Source organism: Pteronotus mesoamericanus, unplaced genomic scaffold (genome assembly GCF_021234165.1).
Source record: "Pteronotus mesoamericanus isolate MK-2021 breed Mesoamerican mustached bat unplaced genomic scaffold, CSHL_Meso_final scaffold_507, whole genome shotgun sequence".
In the NCBI taxonomy this organism is placed as follows: domain Eukaryota; kingdom Metazoa; phylum Chordata; class Mammalia; order Chiroptera; family Mormoopidae; genus Pteronotus; species Pteronotus mesoamericanus.
Window position 1 is genome coordinate 4,218,616 of NW_026555319.1, and position 19,757 is coordinate 4,238,372.

General features: G+C 41.7%; 1 protein-coding gene across 4 annotated transcripts in view; it reads left to right on the forward strand.

The window, feature by feature from the left end:
• IFT81 (intraflagellar transport 81) overlaps window positions 1-19,757 on the forward strand; it is a 124,273-nt gene that overhangs the window by 57,922 nt on the left and 46,594 nt on the right. For 2 of the 4 annotated variants that reach the window (XM_054594138.1, XM_054594139.1), the window contains 6 exons: window positions 11,744-11,908; window positions 12,434-12,537; window positions 13,155-13,335; window positions 15,643-15,732; window positions 18,325-18,390; window positions 18,704-18,814. In XM_054594138.1, the coding sequence (XP_054450113.1) occupies window positions 11,765-11,908; window positions 12,434-12,537; window positions 13,155-13,335; window positions 15,643-15,732; window positions 18,325-18,390; window positions 18,704-18,814 (696 nt within the window). In that variant the 5' untranslated portion in view covers window positions 11,744-11,764. Of the gene's footprint in view, window positions 1-8,802; window positions 8,889-9,095; window positions 9,192-11,743; window positions 11,909-12,433; window positions 12,538-13,154; window positions 13,336-15,642; window positions 15,733-18,324; window positions 18,391-18,703; window positions 18,815-19,757 lie in introns of those variants that run through there. The other 2 variants (XM_054594141.1, XM_054594140.1) reach the window with 2 other exon arrangements.

Consider the following 19,757-nt stretch of genomic DNA (forward strand, 5'->3'; position numbering starts at 1 on the left):
GTGATTCAAAGCATGAAATGTTTATTGTGTGACCCAGTGAACACACATGCATGTTTATGAAACTGAAGTAAAACTTCCACAAAACAGTCGTGGTAGATCGTGCCAAAGACATCGGCCAACAGTTTAGCAAACATCATCCCTGGTACACACATGCCACTCCCTGGTCTAGGACTCTGTTTCTCCTCTCCCTGAGTCCGGGTGGGGCTGATGACTCGCTTTGACCAATAGGATGCAATGGAAATGACGCTGCGCTTGTTCTGGGCCTCAGCTGTAAGAGGCCTAGTGGCTTTCACTTTTGTGCTGTTGGTCCTATCAAATTAATCAAACAAAGAGATTGAGGTCATTCTAACGTCCTAGCAGCCTGTGCAAGCAAACCAAAATCTAAGTGTGTAAATGTCTCAAAGGTCTGGAAATCAAAGCTCAAAGGACAACCAATCACAAACAGCCAATGGGCTTCTCGCTATAGCCAATCAAGTAATTTCTTTTCTTTGCTTCCACACTTTATAATAAAGTTTCTTCTGAGGCTCCTGTCAGTGGGGTGTGCTCCTAACCACTTCTGGTTTGGTGCTGCCCCACAGGTATAGAGTTTTGCTCTAGTAAACTCTTACATTCTTTTTAATATGCTTCCGTTTAACTTTCAACAGTACCTAGCTGCCAGGTAAGGAAGTTCAGGTCAGATCACTGCATGGTGAGAGATGTCAAGGAGAGAGTTCCCATGAAGGAGAAATGGCAGCCAGCACTGAGGCCCAGAAAGGAGGGAGGCCAACTTGGATGTTCTAGCCCCAGATGGGCTCCCAGCTGAATTTGGCCACGTGGAAAGCCCAGCAGACACCACGTGGAGCAAATGCCCAGCTGAGCCCAGCTACCCTACAGATTTCCAGGGGAGGGGAATGTTGTTCCAAGCCAGTATATTGGGATTAGTTTGTCACTGCAACAAAGAAAAATATTTCTGACACAGAAGTATTTGCCTTTATTCTGTGTGATATTTTCTACTCCACTTCATTTTTGAAAAATGTTAATCAAGACCTATTAAACGGATTTCAATACCCACTAATCAACCATAACCAACAGTCTAAAAAACACCATGATGGAGAATGACTGATAGGTGGGTTACTGTAGAAAGAGGGTCAGAAAAGGCTTCCCTTTTTCTTCTTCCCTGAAGAAGGAACATTTAAGCTAAGATCTGAATGAGGAGAAGGATCCAGGCTGGGGAAGATCCGGGGAAAGAAGAGCCAGACCAAAGAAACAGCAGGGCAAAGGTCTTGAGTTTGGGATGGGCGTGGTAAGTTTGAGCAACAGAAAAGAAGCCAGTAGTTGGAGAGTAGAGAGAAAAAGGAAGCCTGGAATGAATTTAGGGCTTATGCCCTGCAATACCTGGGACCTCAGTAGAGAGAAAAGACTGTTCGGAAGATTTGGGGTGCACGGCTGACCCCCCAGGGTCCTGACTTTATCCATCTTTTTTAAAAATAGAGGTGAGATTCATATAATATAAAATAAGCTTTAAATTTTTTTTATTTTTTACTTCTTTTAGAGAGAGAGGAAGAGAAACATCTGTATGTGAGAAATAAATTGAGCAGTCAATTGGTTGCCTCTCATATGCCCCCAAGTGGGGACCTGGCCCACAACCCAGACACATGCCCTGACTGGTAATCGAACCTGCGACCTTTCGGTTCCTAGGCCGACGCACAATTCACTGAACCACACCAGGTAGGGCTAAAATTAGCTGTTTTAAAGGGGAAATTCAGTGGCATTTGGTACATGCACAATATTGTGCAACCACCACCTCAATCTATTTCCAGAATATTCCCATCACCCCAAAAGGAAACCCTGTAGCTATTAAACAGTTGCTCCACATGCTGCCCTCCCCCGAGCCCCTGGCCATCACCAATCTGCATTCTGTTTCTGTGGATTTGCTTTTTCTAGATATTTCATGTAAATGAAGTCATACAATATGCGGTCTTTTGTGCCTGGCTTCTTTCATTTAACGTGTTTTGAAGGTTCACCCTTGTTGTAACATGTATCTGTACTTCATTTTCTTTATACCTAAACAATATTCTGCTCTATGTTTGCACTACAATTTGTTTAGCCCTTCATCTGTTTGCCTATCATTTTGATTCTACATTTCCATCTATAGCACTCTTACAGACCTTGATTTGATGTCAACAGCCCAGGCAAGAGGAAAGGTCTTAGCAACATGAAGAAAGCCAGTGTGTGCCCCACTGTTCCTGGCCTTTTCTTGTCCCATTGCATCAACCTTTTCCTGAACGATCTGGAGCTTCCTGGTGGCCCAAATGCAGCTCCACTGCTGATTACCCTTAAATACTCCCCCTGAATTCTATAAATACACCAACACTCAGCTGGGGAAAAAAGAAGTTGAAAGGCATCTGAAATGAAATGAAACACTTTTTTTCCATCATTGGCCAAGTGCTTTCTCTCCATCTTACCCCGGTTTGATTCCAGGGTAGGTGCTTGGATTTCATTAGCTCTCCCCAGGTGAGGGAAAAGTTTCCTTGGCAAAGTCCTGTAGGCAGAGAAAGCCAGGCAGCATGTTAACACTGACCCTCCCACACAGAAAATCGCCTTGCCTCCAGCCTCAGTGGCCTGTTACAGTCCCCTACTAAGCTAGTTTTGAGCCAGTTTAGTAAGTCGATGAAATGGCTTTGGGATCAGGCAGACCTATGTTTAAATCTTTTTATTTTATTGAGTTTTTATTTATTTTTAGAGGGGAAGGGAGGGAGAAAGAGACGGAGAGTAACATCAATGTGAGAGAGAAACATCTATCGGTTGTCTGTCATACATACATCAACCAGGTATATGCCCTGACTGGGAATAGAACCGGTGACCCTTTGCTCTGCAGGACAATACCCAATGAACTGAGCCGCATGGCTCAGGGCCCTGTGTTTGAATCTTGACTCAGCAAGCTGCTAGCTATGTGACTTTGAGTGCTCTAATAACTCCAGACCTCAATTTCCTTAATTATAAAATGGAAGAAAACAATACTGTCCTTGCAGCCTTGTTGTGGAGATTAAATGAGATGATGTGGGTGTGGGCAGTTGCTGAAATGAAATTAGGCCTAACTCCATGCGACGCCAGGAACTTCAGCTACAGAGCCAGGGCAGCTTGGAGACATGGGGGTAGTGGGGGTCGTTCTGTTGACCTCACAAGGCCTTACTGCCCATCATTTTAATTGTACAATTCAATATATAATTCAATTTACAATTCTTTGAGTCTGCCCTCCCAAAACCCCATTCTGCCATTTTCTTCCCTGGGAGGCCAACCTGCATGGATGATCTCAAGCATTGCCTGGCCCTTTGGCACCTTGTTGGACTTAGCTAATGGAAGCCAGCCAGGAGATCAGAGCATGGGAGTGATGTGAGGTCAAGAGTGACTACATCCAAAGGCTCCTATTAGGGAGCCTTCTCCATACAATTGCTCTGTTTACAAGCTTGTGGTGCCTGTTGTCTTCTCTGGCTGCTGCAGGCTCAGGGCAGCAATGGCTGCCTTTGTTTTTGGTCCCTTGTCAGTTTCCCTAAACCTTGCCCACATCTTTACAAATAGTCCTTTATAACTTCTCCCCAGTTGCCCAGAGTGTGCTATCTTCATCATGCCAGGACTTTGGCTGATACAGAGGTTATCCATTTCAGTTGATGACTCAGATTTAGAGGAAATATATGATTTTATAATCAACTGAAATCAAACTCTGAGCCCCCATCCTGTCATTACTGGGCATCTTGCCTTCACACACATGCTGGGGGATGCCAAGTCTCTGGGCTCTTGCAGAGACAAAGCTTTAGAGAGTCACTTGAAATCTTCAGTCAATGGCCCATCCTGGTGACTATTTGGTCACCCACCCATCATTCCAGGCTGCCTGGTCTGTTCAGGTCCAATGGCATTAATGCTTCCATGTCAGGCCTGGGACAAGGAAAGCTTTGGCCACAGTGGAAGCTACTGGACTCATGGTGTTGGCCTCCTTGGTGTATTTCACCTTCTTAGGAGCTGCTCTGGAATTAACCTGTGTTCCTTTCCCAGTCTTAGCATCTCTCTTCTCTCATCTTGCAGGGGTGTCCAACCTTTTGGCATCTCTGCACCACACTGGAAGAAGAAGAGTTGTCTTGAGCCACACATTAAATATGTTGTGACACGTTATCACAAAAAAATCTCATAATGTTTTAAGTAAATTTACAATTTTGCATTGGGCTGCATTCACAGCCATTCTGGGCTGCATGTGGCCAGATTGGACACCCCCGCTAGAAGGAACTCGTCTCTCTGCTCCTCCTTGAGAAAAACCAGTATAGTCTCCTCCAAAGACTTCAGACCTTTACAAAATACAGCTTCTGTTTTCCACCTGCAAAACTCAAGGCAGTGCAGCTTATTTTAAGAGGAGGGGAATGACAGACAGTAAGCATCTGTAAGTGATGATATGATTATTATTTGAGCCCAGTAAGAATCTAAGTTGCACCCTATTTTTCAATCCATAACTGAGGAATCAGTATGGATTGCATATTCCTGGATTCCTCTACATTGCCCGTGCATCTCACAAAGTCCATTCAAAAAAACCTATTTGAAAAAATATAGTACAGGGCACACATTTTATGTCATCCATGTAGTTGAATGTTTCACATATTACTTATATTTTTTACCTTTTAGGAAAGCACATTCTGCTACTACATACACACAAGATGAAATTGCCAGAGCAGAGACAATGTAGGATATCTGCCAAACTGAATTCAGGTTTCTGTTTAAATTTAGTTTCTTTCATCTCCAAGTAACCTAGATGGCTAAGGCATTAAATGACAATTAATGGATAACAGAATAACCCACTTCTGAATTTGTTCCTGCGTCTGGGTCATTTTTCTCAGTTTTAAAAGAAAGAGATAAAGTGGGCAGTGTGCAGAGTAGCCCCAGATGGGCTAGCATCTTGAAAACTGGCATTTGCTGAATACTCGTGCAGAATCCAGAAATATCTTCTGGTCAGGATAAAAGGTCTAAATTTAATACCAAAAACAAAAACTAGCTTGGCTTCCCTGTACTCGGCACAGGAAAGTTCTCGTTTGGAAGTTCTGAAATGAGAAGGGGCTGGAGATACTAGGTCCAGGGCATCCTCCAAGTTTCTGTGGGGACTTGGAGGGTGTGCTGTTATCCCAAGATCTCATTTGGCCCACAGTGGGAGGCTGCACTGAAGAAAGAAGAAAGTTGTTGGTAAAAATCAGGGAGAAAGTTCACATTGATACAGATACTTCCCACAATAAGGATAGGCTCGTTTCTTCCCCTTCTGGTTTTGCTTACCTGGCTTTTGAGATTGAACCACCTTCCCTGTTGTTCTTGTTTGCATAGCATCTCTACCTCCGGTGACAGAACGTAGCCCTTCCTTTTTGGGAGCCACCCTTACCTGGTCTATTATTATATTCATCAGAGTCATAGCGGTTGATTCAAGAATGGTCTGACATACCTCAGACCAATGAGAGTCAGCCCTGGGAATTTGCTGAAACTATTGAAAAAAAGATTGTACTTTTATTGAGTTTGCTAGGCTGGAAGGGTGTAAGTTGCCTGCTACTAGCAGCCCATTCAGAAGAAAGTGGGGATGAGAGGCAGAGAAATGGAGGGAGAGGGGTTGTCAAGATGGCATCACTGAACTCCTAGGTCAAGCCCTACCTGAAGTTAGTAATATCCTTGGTCTTCACAGTTGCATGAAACAATGACCCCTCTCCTTATTTTCTTATACTAAACTGAGTCTTGAAAAATATACTTTACCAGGAATGATTATTCCCCCCTCTGAATAACTAGAGCAGAGGTTCACCACTGCGGATGTTTCTTATAATACAAATAAGGGACTTGGAAGGGGCAGCTTCCAGTTTCTGTTACCTCCTCCCACCTCACCCCACCCAGCCTCCAGTGGAGGCCAGTGAACATTGAAAGGGCATTGTCTCATAACATCAGCTTCTTATCAGAGGACTTTGGGTGAGAAGCAGGTTGGGAATTTTAGTGCTTTGGTAGCAAGGGATGAGTAGGTTCCAATACTCTGTTGTTACAACCAAAAGCTTCTGAAGAATCCACATCTTGGGTCCTGAAATCTACAACCATGAGCATGCAAGAGAACAAAATTAACAAGAATTGAAAGGAAAGGCAAACTCAATAATGAATGGAGACACTCCTGCCCCTTGCCCATGTCCCTGATGTACGTACCTTGCTCACCTGGCTTAGCCAATGGAAGTGCTTTATCCATAAGAGAGTGGAGGTGGTACGTAAATGTTCATAGCAGCATTGTTCATGATAGCCAAAAGTGGAAGCAATCCAAATTTCCATCAACAGATAGATGAACAAAAATTTATACAATGAAATATTCTGCCATAAAAAGGAATGAAGTACTAATTCATACCACAACTTGCATGAACCTTGGAAATGTTATACTAAGTGAAAGAAGCCAGATACAAAGAACCACATATTTTATGATTCCATTTAGAGGAAATGTCCAGAAAAGGCAAATCCATAGAGAATAAACGCAGATTAGTGGTTCCCTCAGGCTGGGAAGTGAAATTTTTTTGTTTGTTTTTATTGCAAACTGGCAGATGATGGCTAAAGGGAACAGGGTTTCTTTTGGGGGGTAATAAAAATGTTCTGGGATTAGAAAGCGGTGATGATTGCCCAACTTTGTGAACATGCTAAAAGCAATTGAACTGTATACTTTAAATGGGTGAATTGTATGTATGTGAATTATATCTTAACAAATCTATTGAACAAAAAAAGGAGAGAGTCAGGGTAGGAACAGGAACCTTTCCAAAAGGCTGTCTCATATGACTGGGACTTCCATTCACCTATTAAAAATGTCAAATATACTTCAGCCAAGAGGCATCTTTTGGGTTTTACAAGGAAGACTCCGCATAGCATCTGGAAAAAAAAAAGTCTTCACGTGGGTGGCTTGGCATGGGATGTAATCAGCAATGCCTTCACTGTTGTGAAACTGTTTCTGAGAATTTCTTCGTGGACCCTTCATGGAATCTTTTTATCTTAAATGAATCAGTGGATGGTAACAGAGCTACCTTTGGCCTGTGCCTAGGCCCCATAGATGGGCAGGGGCCCAATATGTACAGGCTTCTCCATGTCTCTTTTTTTTGCATCAAGTTGGAATATGTGCTTCTCACTATCTCAGCCTGAGTGGCTTCAAATTCTTTCCTGTGTTCCAGTGCAAAGACATTAAGCATAAAACCTATTCAAGTTTGAGTGCAAAGAGTGGATTCCATTGCTTACTTGAATTTACACGGATTGTATTCTCATTACCGAAGGTATAGTGTTTCAATAACAGCAGCAGGGAGCAACTAACGACTACTGGATAAGCCACTCTTACTTTTCTCTAGCCTACATCTGCAGACTCTGTAGAAGGAGCAAATCTAACCATCTTATTTTTTAAGAAGAAGGGAAAAAGAGGCAAAATGTTTTTAGCTCTTACAATGTCAGGCATTGTTCTAATCATTTTACCAGTATCAACTCAATCTTCACATCAATCCTTCTGAGGAAGGTATTATAGGCACAGCTTTTAGACGAGTAAAGCTCAGAGAGGTGAGGCCACACAACAGCAGATCCAGGATTCAAATCCAGGCAGCCAGGAGGATCTCCTAACACACCCAACAGGATTAATTCATTAGGTAGTCCCTTGCATGAATCTTTTATTGTTTCTCCCACAGTTACCTATTTAAGTTGTTCAACTTTTAAAGGTTTTAAATGTTGCCTCCTCCTGGTGGGGATCTCCTGTGAGCTGGGGCCACTCTTAGTTTCTCTCAAAGTTCTTTCACTTGGTGGTTCAACACTCAGAAAGAAGGCAGCCAGCAATGGACCCATCTTGCAGTGTTGTGTTCCTTCTGCCCAATAAACTCTCCCCTTTCCAGTTTGGCTGATTTTCACTGACCCTTAAACATTGCTTTGTTCAATGGAACCTCTCCTGATAGTACAGTCCCTTCAGCCCCAAATTAACTTGGGACCCTTCATCTGGGTTCCCCATCATTGAGCCCTTTTCCTACAGCATTTATCATAGTTGTTTGGGTGTTGCCTGTTCAATTGCCTCTCTTCCTACGCAGTTAGCTCCATGGGGCTAGGGGCCAGGTAATTCCTACTCTCCACGGACTGCATCCCCAGCAGCCAGCACAGTGCCAGGCATATAGGAGATGCCTAATAGGGAATTTGTTTTGTTTTGTTTGTAAGTATGATGCTAAATCTGTAGTTGGTTTCTTCCAAGATATTTAGGCAATCAACTAAGTTTTCAGGGTGTGAGGAATTTATTTTTTTTCTCGTTTTCTTCACTGACATCAGGAAGTTCTGTGATTTCCAGTGTGTGGGTGGCGGGGATGGGGATGGAGCTGGAGGAGCCGGGAGGTTCAAAATGCCATTAACCACCTGAGGTCTCCCCCTAGCCAGTGCGAGTAGAGGGGTCTCCGTCCCGGCCTGTGACCTGGGCGCGGAGGTCTTCCTTCAGCCCAACTCCAGGGGTGTGAACTCCATGAAGACTGCAGGGGAACCTCCTTCCTTTATGCAAGTGCCTAAAAACAGGTGCTCAGAAGCCAAAAGGAGCCTTGGGCCAGTTTTTTTTCCCCAGGCTCTCACCATATTATACTTAAAAAAATACTGGATTAAAAAAAATTAGTTCCCGGTACTGGCTATGTGGTCCAAATAATGTGACAAAACTGCAATCTCTATGATGAATGTCTTCTTTTAATCCTGCCAGAGACTGTGCAATTGCTCCTACGTCTAACCTAATTTGGAGATACTTATGTCAAAAACCTAAATTTGAAGCTCCGGCCAAATGCTTCCTCAACTCAAATCCCTCTGGCCCGGCCTCCAACAAAGCAGCCATCATCCATGTTTGGTGAATGAATCTTTTGTAACGGCGGGAGGTTGGGGTAAGTTTACGGCCGCGGTAACAGCCCCAAATTCCCTAAGCTGCCAGCTGCGGCTCAGAACCTGGGAATCCGCTCCGAACGCGGGCCCGGGCCCGGCCCCCCGCGGCCCTTCGCCCTTCGCCCTCCGCCCGGGCCGCAGCACGCGCCTGCGGGTCCCCGGAAACACGCCGGCCCTCCCCGCCGGAAGTGACGTGCACCACGGCCTAGCAACCGTTGCCTAGGAGCTCGTGTCTAGGAGCCCACTAGAGCCCGGATAATACCTCCTGGGGGTGGGGGAAAAGTGGTTTCGTGAAGAAATCTGAGGTAACCTCGGCAACCCGCGGTCGGAAACGTCCCCAGACCCCAAGACAGGAAAAAACTCCCTCCCCGTCCCCGTCCCCGTCTGGCTTCTCGTAGCGAAGGGGTCGCTGCAGTTAAGCCCCCACACCCGGGGTCGGCCCCTGCGGGGCCTCGCGCTGACCCAGGCCGCTACCCGCGGAACGAATCGTCGCGGAGCCCAGAGGTGCCTGGGCCGGATGTGGGGTCTCTGTCCCCTCTCCCGAGCCTGGGGTCGGGGGTGGGGAACACTATTTTTGGGAATCCTACGAGGCTGCTGGCCAGCGCCCGGGCCAGCTTTAGACCAGGGCGGCGTGGTGTCTGTCCCGAGCTGTGCCAGATCCACGCACGTCCTGGTTTTGATTCTTGCCCCCACCCCACCCCCCTGGTTCTTTTGAGGGTAAGCGCTTGTGAATTAGTGTGGCAGCCTTCCGCTGGAAGAGGGAGAGTAATTGCTTTTGCTAATTTTAGAGCGCAGAGCCCACTGGGCACCGACAGCCTACCTGTTCAGCACATCTTTGTCCTGAAAAAAGCTGGTGGACTGCTAGCGGGGAAACCCAACTAGTTTCTTTTCTTCTCCTGGTAATGTTCTCGAGTGTTTTGTTCTGATTTTTGTTTTTCGGTTTGTTTTTTTGAAAGGGAAAAATATATGTGTGTGTATGTTATAAATATTATATACTTCGAAATCATTGAACAAAATATACGTGTGTGTGAAGATTATGACATGGATGTTCACTTAAAATAGTTTTGACGTTGGAAAACTTGCATCTCCAGTGTGGAGTTTTACTTAATTTATGTCAAGGTTTTGGGGTTTTTTCACAACTTACAGAAAATCTCAAACTTATGCAGCACATTGGTTATCCTTTCTACTTTCTCTTGATTTATTGTTCACAATAATAATTATTTACTCATTTATCATAACTATGGAGAAATATAGTGTCTTCCCATTTTGATGTTTTGTAAATATCCAGCTCCACCCACCCAATTTAAGAGCCCTCTTTCAGAGCAAGCTGCATGCTGCGCCAGCTAATGTCTTGGGCAAAAGAACATCTGTCCCTTTCATGGTTAAAAACTAGTAAGGAGCACTGAAATAATTCTTTCTTTCTTTCTTTCTTTCTTTAGCAGTTCATTTTTAGACTCATTTTAAAAAATCCCTAGTTAAAAAAAAATGGCCTGCCTGCACAATTTCTACTGCTTCTTCCCATATTAAACAGGTGCTGTCTGCATGCAGGAAACACTAGGAACCTTGGAAAAGCTCTTTCAGCTATGACATAATCAGATACTCAGTTTTTAAAACCTTACGCTCTTTCTCACTTATGCTTATGGGGGTGTTTTGGTCTTGGGCCTCTGAGCACATTCATTCAGCCTGGTGAGAGCAGTCACCGTTTTAGGTGCTGTGGGTATTCAAAGAGGGAATTAGTCCCCGATAAGTCCTCATGGAATGTACGGTTTAGCAGAGAAGAGAAAATGTACTTAAGTACCCGGTGTAAAATAGAAAAGCGACTGCAGGAGAGCGGTATGAGTAAAGGGTGGCCGACTCGGAAGGTGGGCTCTGCTCTTCTGATGCAGAGCAAGGTGGGCAGCCTGAGATTTCCCGGAGGGACTCGCCTTTGGAGAGTAGGGCTTGGGAAATGGTTCAGATGTGCTCCTCTGGAGAGGGGGACAGGGGGAACAGGCCTTCTAGAGGCTAGAAAACAGCATTATCTGAACGCAGAGGTGGACCAATTGGGGAGTAGTGACCATTCCAGTCTGCTGAAGTTTCAAAGGGTGAAAAGTACCAGTTTGGAAGTTCAGTGGGAAAAGGTTCAATTGAGCTAGGTCTTAAAGACTCTCCAAGTCCAAGAAGTTTGGGCTTTATTTTGTGGGCAGTGAGAAGCCTTCGGATGATTTGGAATGGGAGAGGTGGAGACTGGAAAACGTGAGGCTATGATGTTAGTGAAAGCAAAGGAAATGAAGGCCTGAATTACTAAAGGGTGGCAGAGTCCAAGCGTACAGGGCCAAGCTTGGTAAGGAAACCAAAACAAACCACAGAAAGCATGCTCAGGCTAAGCTTGCAGCCAGCCTTTACTCAGCTGCAGCTGGGTGTAGCCATGCAAAGCATGGGCCAGGGTTGCCAGGTCTGATTTTCAAGAGAGACCAGAAATCTGGCTTTTAATATATAAAATCTCCCAATTTTAAAACATGGGCTACTAATTTTTTAAAAAATTAGAAGTATGTCTGTAATCTTAACAAGTTCTTACTCCTGGATAGAAGTTGCAGAGCTAACAGACGAGATGTTAAAATTTACTATATTATTCATTTGTGCATGTTAATTCAGGTGACTGTTACACAAAATGAATATACAAAAACATTTGGCATCAAATGTTAACAGTATATACTACAGCATTTATAACGTCTTCACAATCTCATTTCTTTCAACAAAATAACTCTTTTCCATTATACTTTTCATGCCTACTTCCTATGATCTTAATACTGATTTATTTTTTCAGAACTTTTGTTACCAGTATTGAGGATTTTTTTTTTCTATTTTTACTTTTTAGTTTAAATTATAAGACCTGATTATGAGTGACCAGATCAAATTCATTGTGGACAATCTCAATAAGGAGCCTTTTAGGAAGAACTATAATTTAATCACATTTGATTCCCTGGAGCCAATGCAACTATTACAAGTTCTCAATGATGTCCTGGCTGAGATTGATCCAAAGGTAAGCGTTTTCTTTTTCTCTGTGATGAAAAGAGTGGCAGGAAAGCCAGTTTCTGCCTCTAAATATCTGTGCCTTGGGCAAATTAATTGACTTCTCAGGCCCTTATTTTCACAGGACTTTATTTTGCAGACCTTATGCCTGTTGAGTAATCATAAATGATCTTTAAGATTTCTCTATTAGCTCAAAAATTAAATTATCTACTTGTACTTTATTTAGAAAATATTTCTCTACTTCTAAACATAAATAGATTTGGTCCAGGAATAACAGTGTTTTTACAGACGGCTTTATTGGGTTGCACATTAGCTCATGTCTCTGCACTGGAGACTTTTTTACACTTGATATTCCTAGTGCAAATCCTGACCTGACTTGCGTGCACTCTCACTTGGAATCTGAGGACCTCCATACTTAATCTGCTTTATTAAGAGACCACTGTGCTTGTTATGCTCTAGCAGAATGATTTTGTGAGTTTAAATATTGTTCTTGGTTAGAGATACAATAGTAACATTTTTTCAATTTATTTGGTAGCAAGTTGTTGATATCAGAGAGGAGATGCCAGAGCAGACAGCGAAACGGATGTTAAGCCTTCTTGGTATTCTTAAATACAAACCTCCAGGAAATGCCACAGACATGTAAGAATCGGATCGCGTGTTGTTTTCGTTTTATTTTTTTAACTTAGAAAAGTTTTATTTATTTTTTAAATTAATTTAATTTTATTATGTGTTGTTTTCCTGAAACTATGCTTTAATAGCCAAACCTTCATAAGCTATAGTCAGTCTTCCTAGGTAATACCTGGTTTCCCTAAGTCAATGGCCTTGGAACATCATTAAATTCAAAATGATCTTGAACTTTTAATGTTATTTTGTCATGGAGAAGTCGTAGGTGGGTCAGTCTTTCTCCCAATCAACAAAGTCAGGCAAACCCACTATTCCATTCTATCATCTATGTGCCATCCCAGGTAAAAACAATAGCTTAAGCCTGCCCAGTCAAAGAAGTGAAGTGTTAAGGCTGACTGTACCAGTTAATGGTTCCAACACAACCTTTCTATATACTCCATTGATACAGTAAGGGCCTAATTTTCTTTTTATTTTTAATGTACAGACTGACTTTAGGATGGCCTTGGTGTTTTATCTTTTTGATATTGTCATGGAAAGCAGTTGGGGCATTGTCAATTGGCTTTTGAGTAAATGTTAACTCTTTTCAAGGTTTACTTACAGGCGTGTGTGTGTGTGTGTGTATGTGTGTATAGGAGTACCTTTCGTCAGGGTCTGGTGACTGGAAGTAAACCTGTAATTTACCCTGTGCTCCACTGGCTTCTTCAGAGGACGAATGAACTGAAGAAAAGAGCATATTTAGCTCGTTTTTTAATAAAGCTTGAGGTACCAACTGAATTTCTTCAGGATGAAACTGTGGCTGACACCAATAAACAGGTATCCCATACATGAATAGTATTTTGAAGCTATCTGTAATGGATTTCAGGGTGCACATGTTCAAATACATGCTCATCTCTAGTTCATTTGCTCTCTCTTTTCAGGTGGCGCCAAAAGGTAAAATAGTTATCAGCTAATTTTCAACTGCAAGCATGTATTAAAAAATGGGCATTTGTACACAAATACCAATTCAGTGATAGGGTATGTGGATAGAAATAAAACTCTTGAAATTAATGCTTTTATCATAATTTATTACTTAAGAATTGTCAGTAGATATGGATCCTGCATTGCGCACTGCCAGGCACTTTGTTGATCAGTTAGGTGACTATACAATTTGTCATCCAAATCAGAGAGAAAAGGATTATCAAAATAATTACACCAAGACAAAAGATACAAATTGACAGTATCCTGGGCAAATTGGGATGTGTAAGCCCCCCGCAGAGATTGCGTGTGGGCACAGAAGCTAAGCTGGCAATCTTTGAGGACTTTCCAGTCAGACGGAAAATGGAGAAAGGGCCAGGAACCTGAAATTTCAGTGCACTTTCCTCACCAGAGTTTTGGGTAATCCTGGGTTTTGGCCTTAAGGTCTTAAAGGTCTTGACTACTGAGGATCCTGCCAGGTCTGGCTCCTGGGTCCTGGGATTAAAAGCACGTTGCTGCCCTGGCCAGTGTGGCTCTGTTGGTTGGTTGTCCTGTAACCCAAAGGTTGAGGGTTCATTTCCTGGCCAGGATGCGTACCTAGGTTGCAGGTTCAATCTGCGGTCTCAGTGCTTCAGATTCCTGGTCTGGGCATGTCCAGGAAGCAACCAATCGACGTTTCTCTCTCATGCTGATGTTTTGAAAAAATGTCCTTGGGTGAGGATTAAAAAAAAAAAAGTACATAGCTGATCAGAGACTATGAAAAGAGAGGATTCTGGCCTAAGATTTCAAAGGACTTTGATTTTAAAACAACAGTGCCTGTGTTTAGCTCCTTATTCCATAGTATGTGCATAGACAGATTGTGCCAGTTTTATAAAGAGTGGGTGAGCATTGTGAAATCTTCTGAAGACAGGGAACATGTCTTGTCCTCCATTTTTTACTTTCTGGGTTTTGTAGAATTGCTTCTATATAGTATGTGCTCAAAATTTGGATTGAATCAAAACAACTAAATGTTTTTTCATCCCCATATTTTGTTATTTTGGGTAATCGTGGCAGTAACTCTGAGAGTTGATATTGATCCCTTAAGACATTTCTGGAGTAGATAGGTGTTTGCAAATACTGTACGATGCATTATGGAAGGTGCCACGGAGAGAACAGCAGAACGAGGCCCCCCCGCCCGTGACTGCCTCTGAAGGCTTTACCCCATGCAGGAAATAGAGAAGTGGAAACGTGAAATATTTCCTCCACCCTATACTCTGCCATCAACTTGATAAAAACCAATTCCTCAGGAGGGAGTTTATTAATAGTTTTTACTAAATATGCCCAGCTAATTAGTGAAAGAGTGAATGATAATGAAGGACTGTCCTGCAGCACATCCGAGGTGTGCAGCGGCTTACGCGGTAAGCCACTCATTTAGCAGAGACCCTAATAAAAACATGTATCATCTTTCCAAAAAAAGAGCTTTAGAATGGTTTGTAGGTTTGTAGGATGTGAGCAGTCAAGAAAAATACTTCCTACCACTGCCACAAAAAGTGTTATTTTTTAAAACTTTGGATAAGTTGTGATTTCCTTCGCTCATTCATATACTTTTCATTAAACACCTATATGAGTTACGCACTGTGCTAGGCCCCAGGGATATAAAAGTGTACATGATCAATATGATTTTTATCTTCCTGGTTTTCACTGTCTAAAGGAGGGAAACAGAGGAGTGACTAGACAATCATAACTTTCCGTATCTACGCTGACATCATGACACTCTGATACAGGGCTAGAGGAGTCTTCCAGGGGGCAGCTATCTGTGCCGGCACCTGAAGGATGAATAAGCGTTACCCAGGGTAGGGATGGGGGGAGTCATACAGTATTCTCAGAGGGGATAGGGTTTGTAAACTGGAGGTGAGAGCATGGAATGTTCCAGGGACTGAAAGATCGGCTAGCCAGAATACAGAGTGTGTGGTAGGAAAGTAAGCGGAGAGGAAGCGGGGAAGTCTTTGCTGACCACACTGTATAGATATGTTTTTTGTGTCCTATATAAATGTTCGATAATGTATTTGTAATGCTGTGCTTATAATGATTTAAGTAATCACTGTAAGTAAATGGATAGATAACCTGATTAAGAAAAGCCTACTGGATATAGTCATTAGTTTATAATTTTTTAACTTGTTCTTTTAGTATGAAGAGTTGATGGAGGCCTTTAAAACTTTGCATAAGGAATGTGACCAGCTTAAGACATCTGGATTTTCTACAGCAGAAATTAGAAGGGTAAATAAAAGAAAATATAACAATATTTATTTATTTGAATAACATTAGGTTTGGTATTTTGTTTTTAATTAATTCAGTATGAGTCTTAAGATTATATAGAAACCAGTGCTAGCAAAAGGCAGATTTTCTCTTGTAGGACCTTTGCTAGTTCTTTACTGAAGAAATTAGTGAGGGTGTGGTCAATTCACAGTGAGTTCTTATGTACTATATAGAGCTCTACCATGGATTTTAAAAGATTATGTTTTGAGTATCTGATATATATTATAGAAAACAGAAAAGAATAAAGAAGATAAATTGTCCAACTGTTAACATTTTGGTGTTTATCATTTCAGGCTTCTTGTGTGGAATCACATTATCCATAATTATTGTATATTTTGCTTTTTAAATCATTGTATCATGAATATATTCCTATTGTTATCTTTCTACAATATGATTTTTAATGACTAAGTAATATTCCATAGTGTGGATAGTTTAATCATTTTTGGTTTTTTGTTTTCATTTTTTGCGGTTATACATAATGCTGTGATTATCTTCTACATAAATTTATTTTTGTATATCTGTGATTGTGTCCTTAGCATAAATTTCTATAAATGGAATTCGTCATTAAAACACGAACATTTTTAGGACTTTCTTTTTTGAGATTGTATTTATTAGAGCTGGGGACAGGGAAACAAGGCAAAGCCTGGGATAGAAGCAGCAACAGGAGAGAGCCTCGGCGGGGCTGCTCTGGCTCTAGAAATGTTCAGGGAAAGAGGGGAGCTGAGGCAGGGCTGCTGTCGGCTCTCTGGAGAGTCAGGGGAAGGGGCCGTGGGCACAGGCTCCGCAGGCTGTGCCCCACTTCCCCGCTGCCCGCTGCCCCCCTGGCTGTGAGTCTCCGGGGTCCTTCAGAGTTCAGGAGATAGCACCTGTGGGGAAGGGGTGGGAGGGAAAGGCATGGGTGGGCTCCCGGGAGGGAGAGGACCTTTAGGACTTTTGATGCATGTTGCTTAATGCTCCCCAAAAATACGTCACGGTCTCACCAGGCATTTAAGTTCTTTCCCCAAACACCTGCTGATTCTCACTTTTGCGAATTTTGTATTTTTATAATTCCTGAGTTATAAATCCATCTTTATGTTCTCATTCAATCAGGAAACAAGTCTATCTATCCCCTAGATAGATTAGTTCCCCCAATTCATTTTGTTTATCACACCTGTTACACTTACACTTACTTTAATGTCTATCTTCCCAACTATCTTTAAGCCCTATGAGGCCAAGGGCCATGTCTATGTATCTGGTTCACCCCTTTTTCCCCAGTGCCCTGCACATGACTGGTTCTTAATAAGAGTTTGTTGAATGTATTAAAATGACTCACATCTAGTGGGGGAGAAGGACCTGTAAGTTACTTACAACATAGTGCAGAAGAAGAGTGATAGGTGTCCATCTACTCTTTCTCCATTGTGTGATATGACTAAACCAAATTGATAAAATAGGGTCTGTAATTTAAATTTCATTAATTACTATCGAAGAACATATTTGGGACATATTCTTTATAGAAAATAATTCACTGATAATCCCATGCTCTAGAGATCTCTACTATTATATTTTAGTGACTCTTTTTAAATCTTTTTCTTGGTATCATACTATATAAATGCTGTAACCTGCTTCTTTCAAGTAATTTCATATCATGACTTTTTCTTATGTCATTAAACCCCTTTGCATAATTTTTAATGGTTTTTATTGTATCATAACATCGTTTATTTAATAATAACTCAGACATTTAGGTCATTTCCAAGTTTTAGATGTAATTAGCAACTACGAGAATTCTAATGGAGAAGTCAGTGATCTGTCATTCATATGTTATTAGGACAAGTTCGCAGAGGTGGAATTACTGGGCTAGAAAGTATACACCTATATTTTAAGACTTTGGATTTTGCTCTTTAATACAATGCTATCCGTAGTGAGTAAGGTACCTGCTTCCCCATGTATAGTTTCCCTTTAAGTATTACTGTGCTGATTAGGCTATTAGTATTATTGGTTTAGGAAAGATTTGTTTTTTTGTTTTCTTTAGAAAATATTATGGAGCTGGTTAAAAGGAAGGTGGTATATCTTTGAAGTCTTTATTTTTAGGAAGGGAGTTTGCTATTTGACAAAACCAGGCACAAAGTTATGTCTTGAAAACACCATAGCCTTAAAAATAATTTTGATGGAATACTGGCAGAATATATAGTGTGGTATTTAACAGCAGATAGGATGTCAGCAGCTGTTCATGTTTTTAGACCTGCACATTTCCCATTATAGAAGATTTTTGAATAATCATGCGCCCATATTTGGAATCAGAACACAAGTGTACTGGCTGGCAGCTTTACCTTGCTACCTTATAACCTGTTCTGGTTGCTTTTCTGGATGAACACCAAGCTGCCAAATAAATTACCATGAGTAAAGAACGCCGGGGGTGGAGGGAATAGAAATATCCCTCATCTCAACTAGGATCTTTGTTCCTGAATGCTCTGGTAATAAGTGATAAAAACAATAGATGCATAATTATCTAAAAACCTTATCTGAATTCTGTGAAGAATACTTTTTCTTATAATGTCTTCTTGACTACTTTTTTAGGATATCAGTGCAATGGAGGAAGAAAAGGATCAGCTCATTAAGAGAGTTGAACGTCTGAAGAAGAGGGTAAGGCAAGAATTAGCACTGTAAGACTTGGGCCCCAAGTGTTAAGCACTTGCAAAGACTTAGGAATGCAAATAAAGATTAAGCAAGGCTTGGGTTTACATATAAGGATGGACTCAAATAGCACTGACTGAAAGGGAATCTCCCTAGGCAGTGGCCCAAAACCTTTAAGGACCTGGAATCCCGAGCTTTACTGTCATCTCTGGGGAGTATTATTTACCAAAAGGAAATGATAAGTGGATGTCTGGGTCATGTGACATGCTAATGTCTTTCTTAAACCTTACTGTGCCATGTACTACTTATTCCCTTACTGTAGGTGGAGACAGTTCAGAATCATCAGCGGATGCTTAAAATAGCAAGGCAGCTTCGAGTTGAAAAAGAGAGGGAAGAATTTCTTGCACAACAGAAACAGGAGCAAAAGAATCAGGTATCTACATAAAAGTTTATATTCTCATGATGAAAGAAATAGTTCCTTCTGATAATTCAAATGTAAAAAAAGAATTTTATAAGTTCATGTTTCCCTTTGTGAACATGATGGAATACTCTTTTAAGAGTATTTTGTGGTGCCAACAGCAACAACAATAGACTATAGAACCTCTAGGGTTCTTTAGGGTTCTATAGTCCGTGTGTGTCTGCACACTACTTTTTGGCTTATGCTGAACTCATGTTTCAGTATTACAGGATACCCATTGTAATGTTAAGCAGTAAGGTTAACTGTTGATAAAACTTCCAGAGGGTGACTCACCATTCTGGGGCTATGGTAACTTCCTTTCTCCCCCGCTGATCACAGTATCCCCTACACTCTACTCGAGTGGTAAAGAAGCAAATCAGGGGAAGGCTCTAAAACACCCCCAATCCCCATTTTTAGACTTTGCCTTAAAGAAAAAGTAATTTGGCCAAGAAATAATTATTTGTATTTTGTTAAAAGTCATTCTTAAAACTGAGTAGACTTATACATTAACAATATAGTTCAAATCAGCTCCATTTCCTTCTAAACGGGCAGTCGCTCGGCTCTCTGAGAGCCTGTCTGGCGTCACAGTAGTTCCACTTCAGCAGCGAGCTGCATCGCCTGGCCCTGAGTAGTTACTTAGGTCGTTTCCAATCCTGAGACATCGTTTGTGAGAAAGCTTACGTTTCTTAAAGTTAAGAAAACCATGTTACAACAAGAAAAGCCTGGTACATATATTTTTTTAACAAGTATTTTTCCTTGATCACCAAATTCAGCAAATAAGTTTCTTTAATTTCTGAACGCTATTTTTTTTTTAAGTTTTACATGGAAGGGTATTGAGGGAACCCTTTACATTTGGGATTTAACATAGTAATTTTCTTAGTTCTTACTATTTGTTCCTTTCATGTCACAAGAATTATGT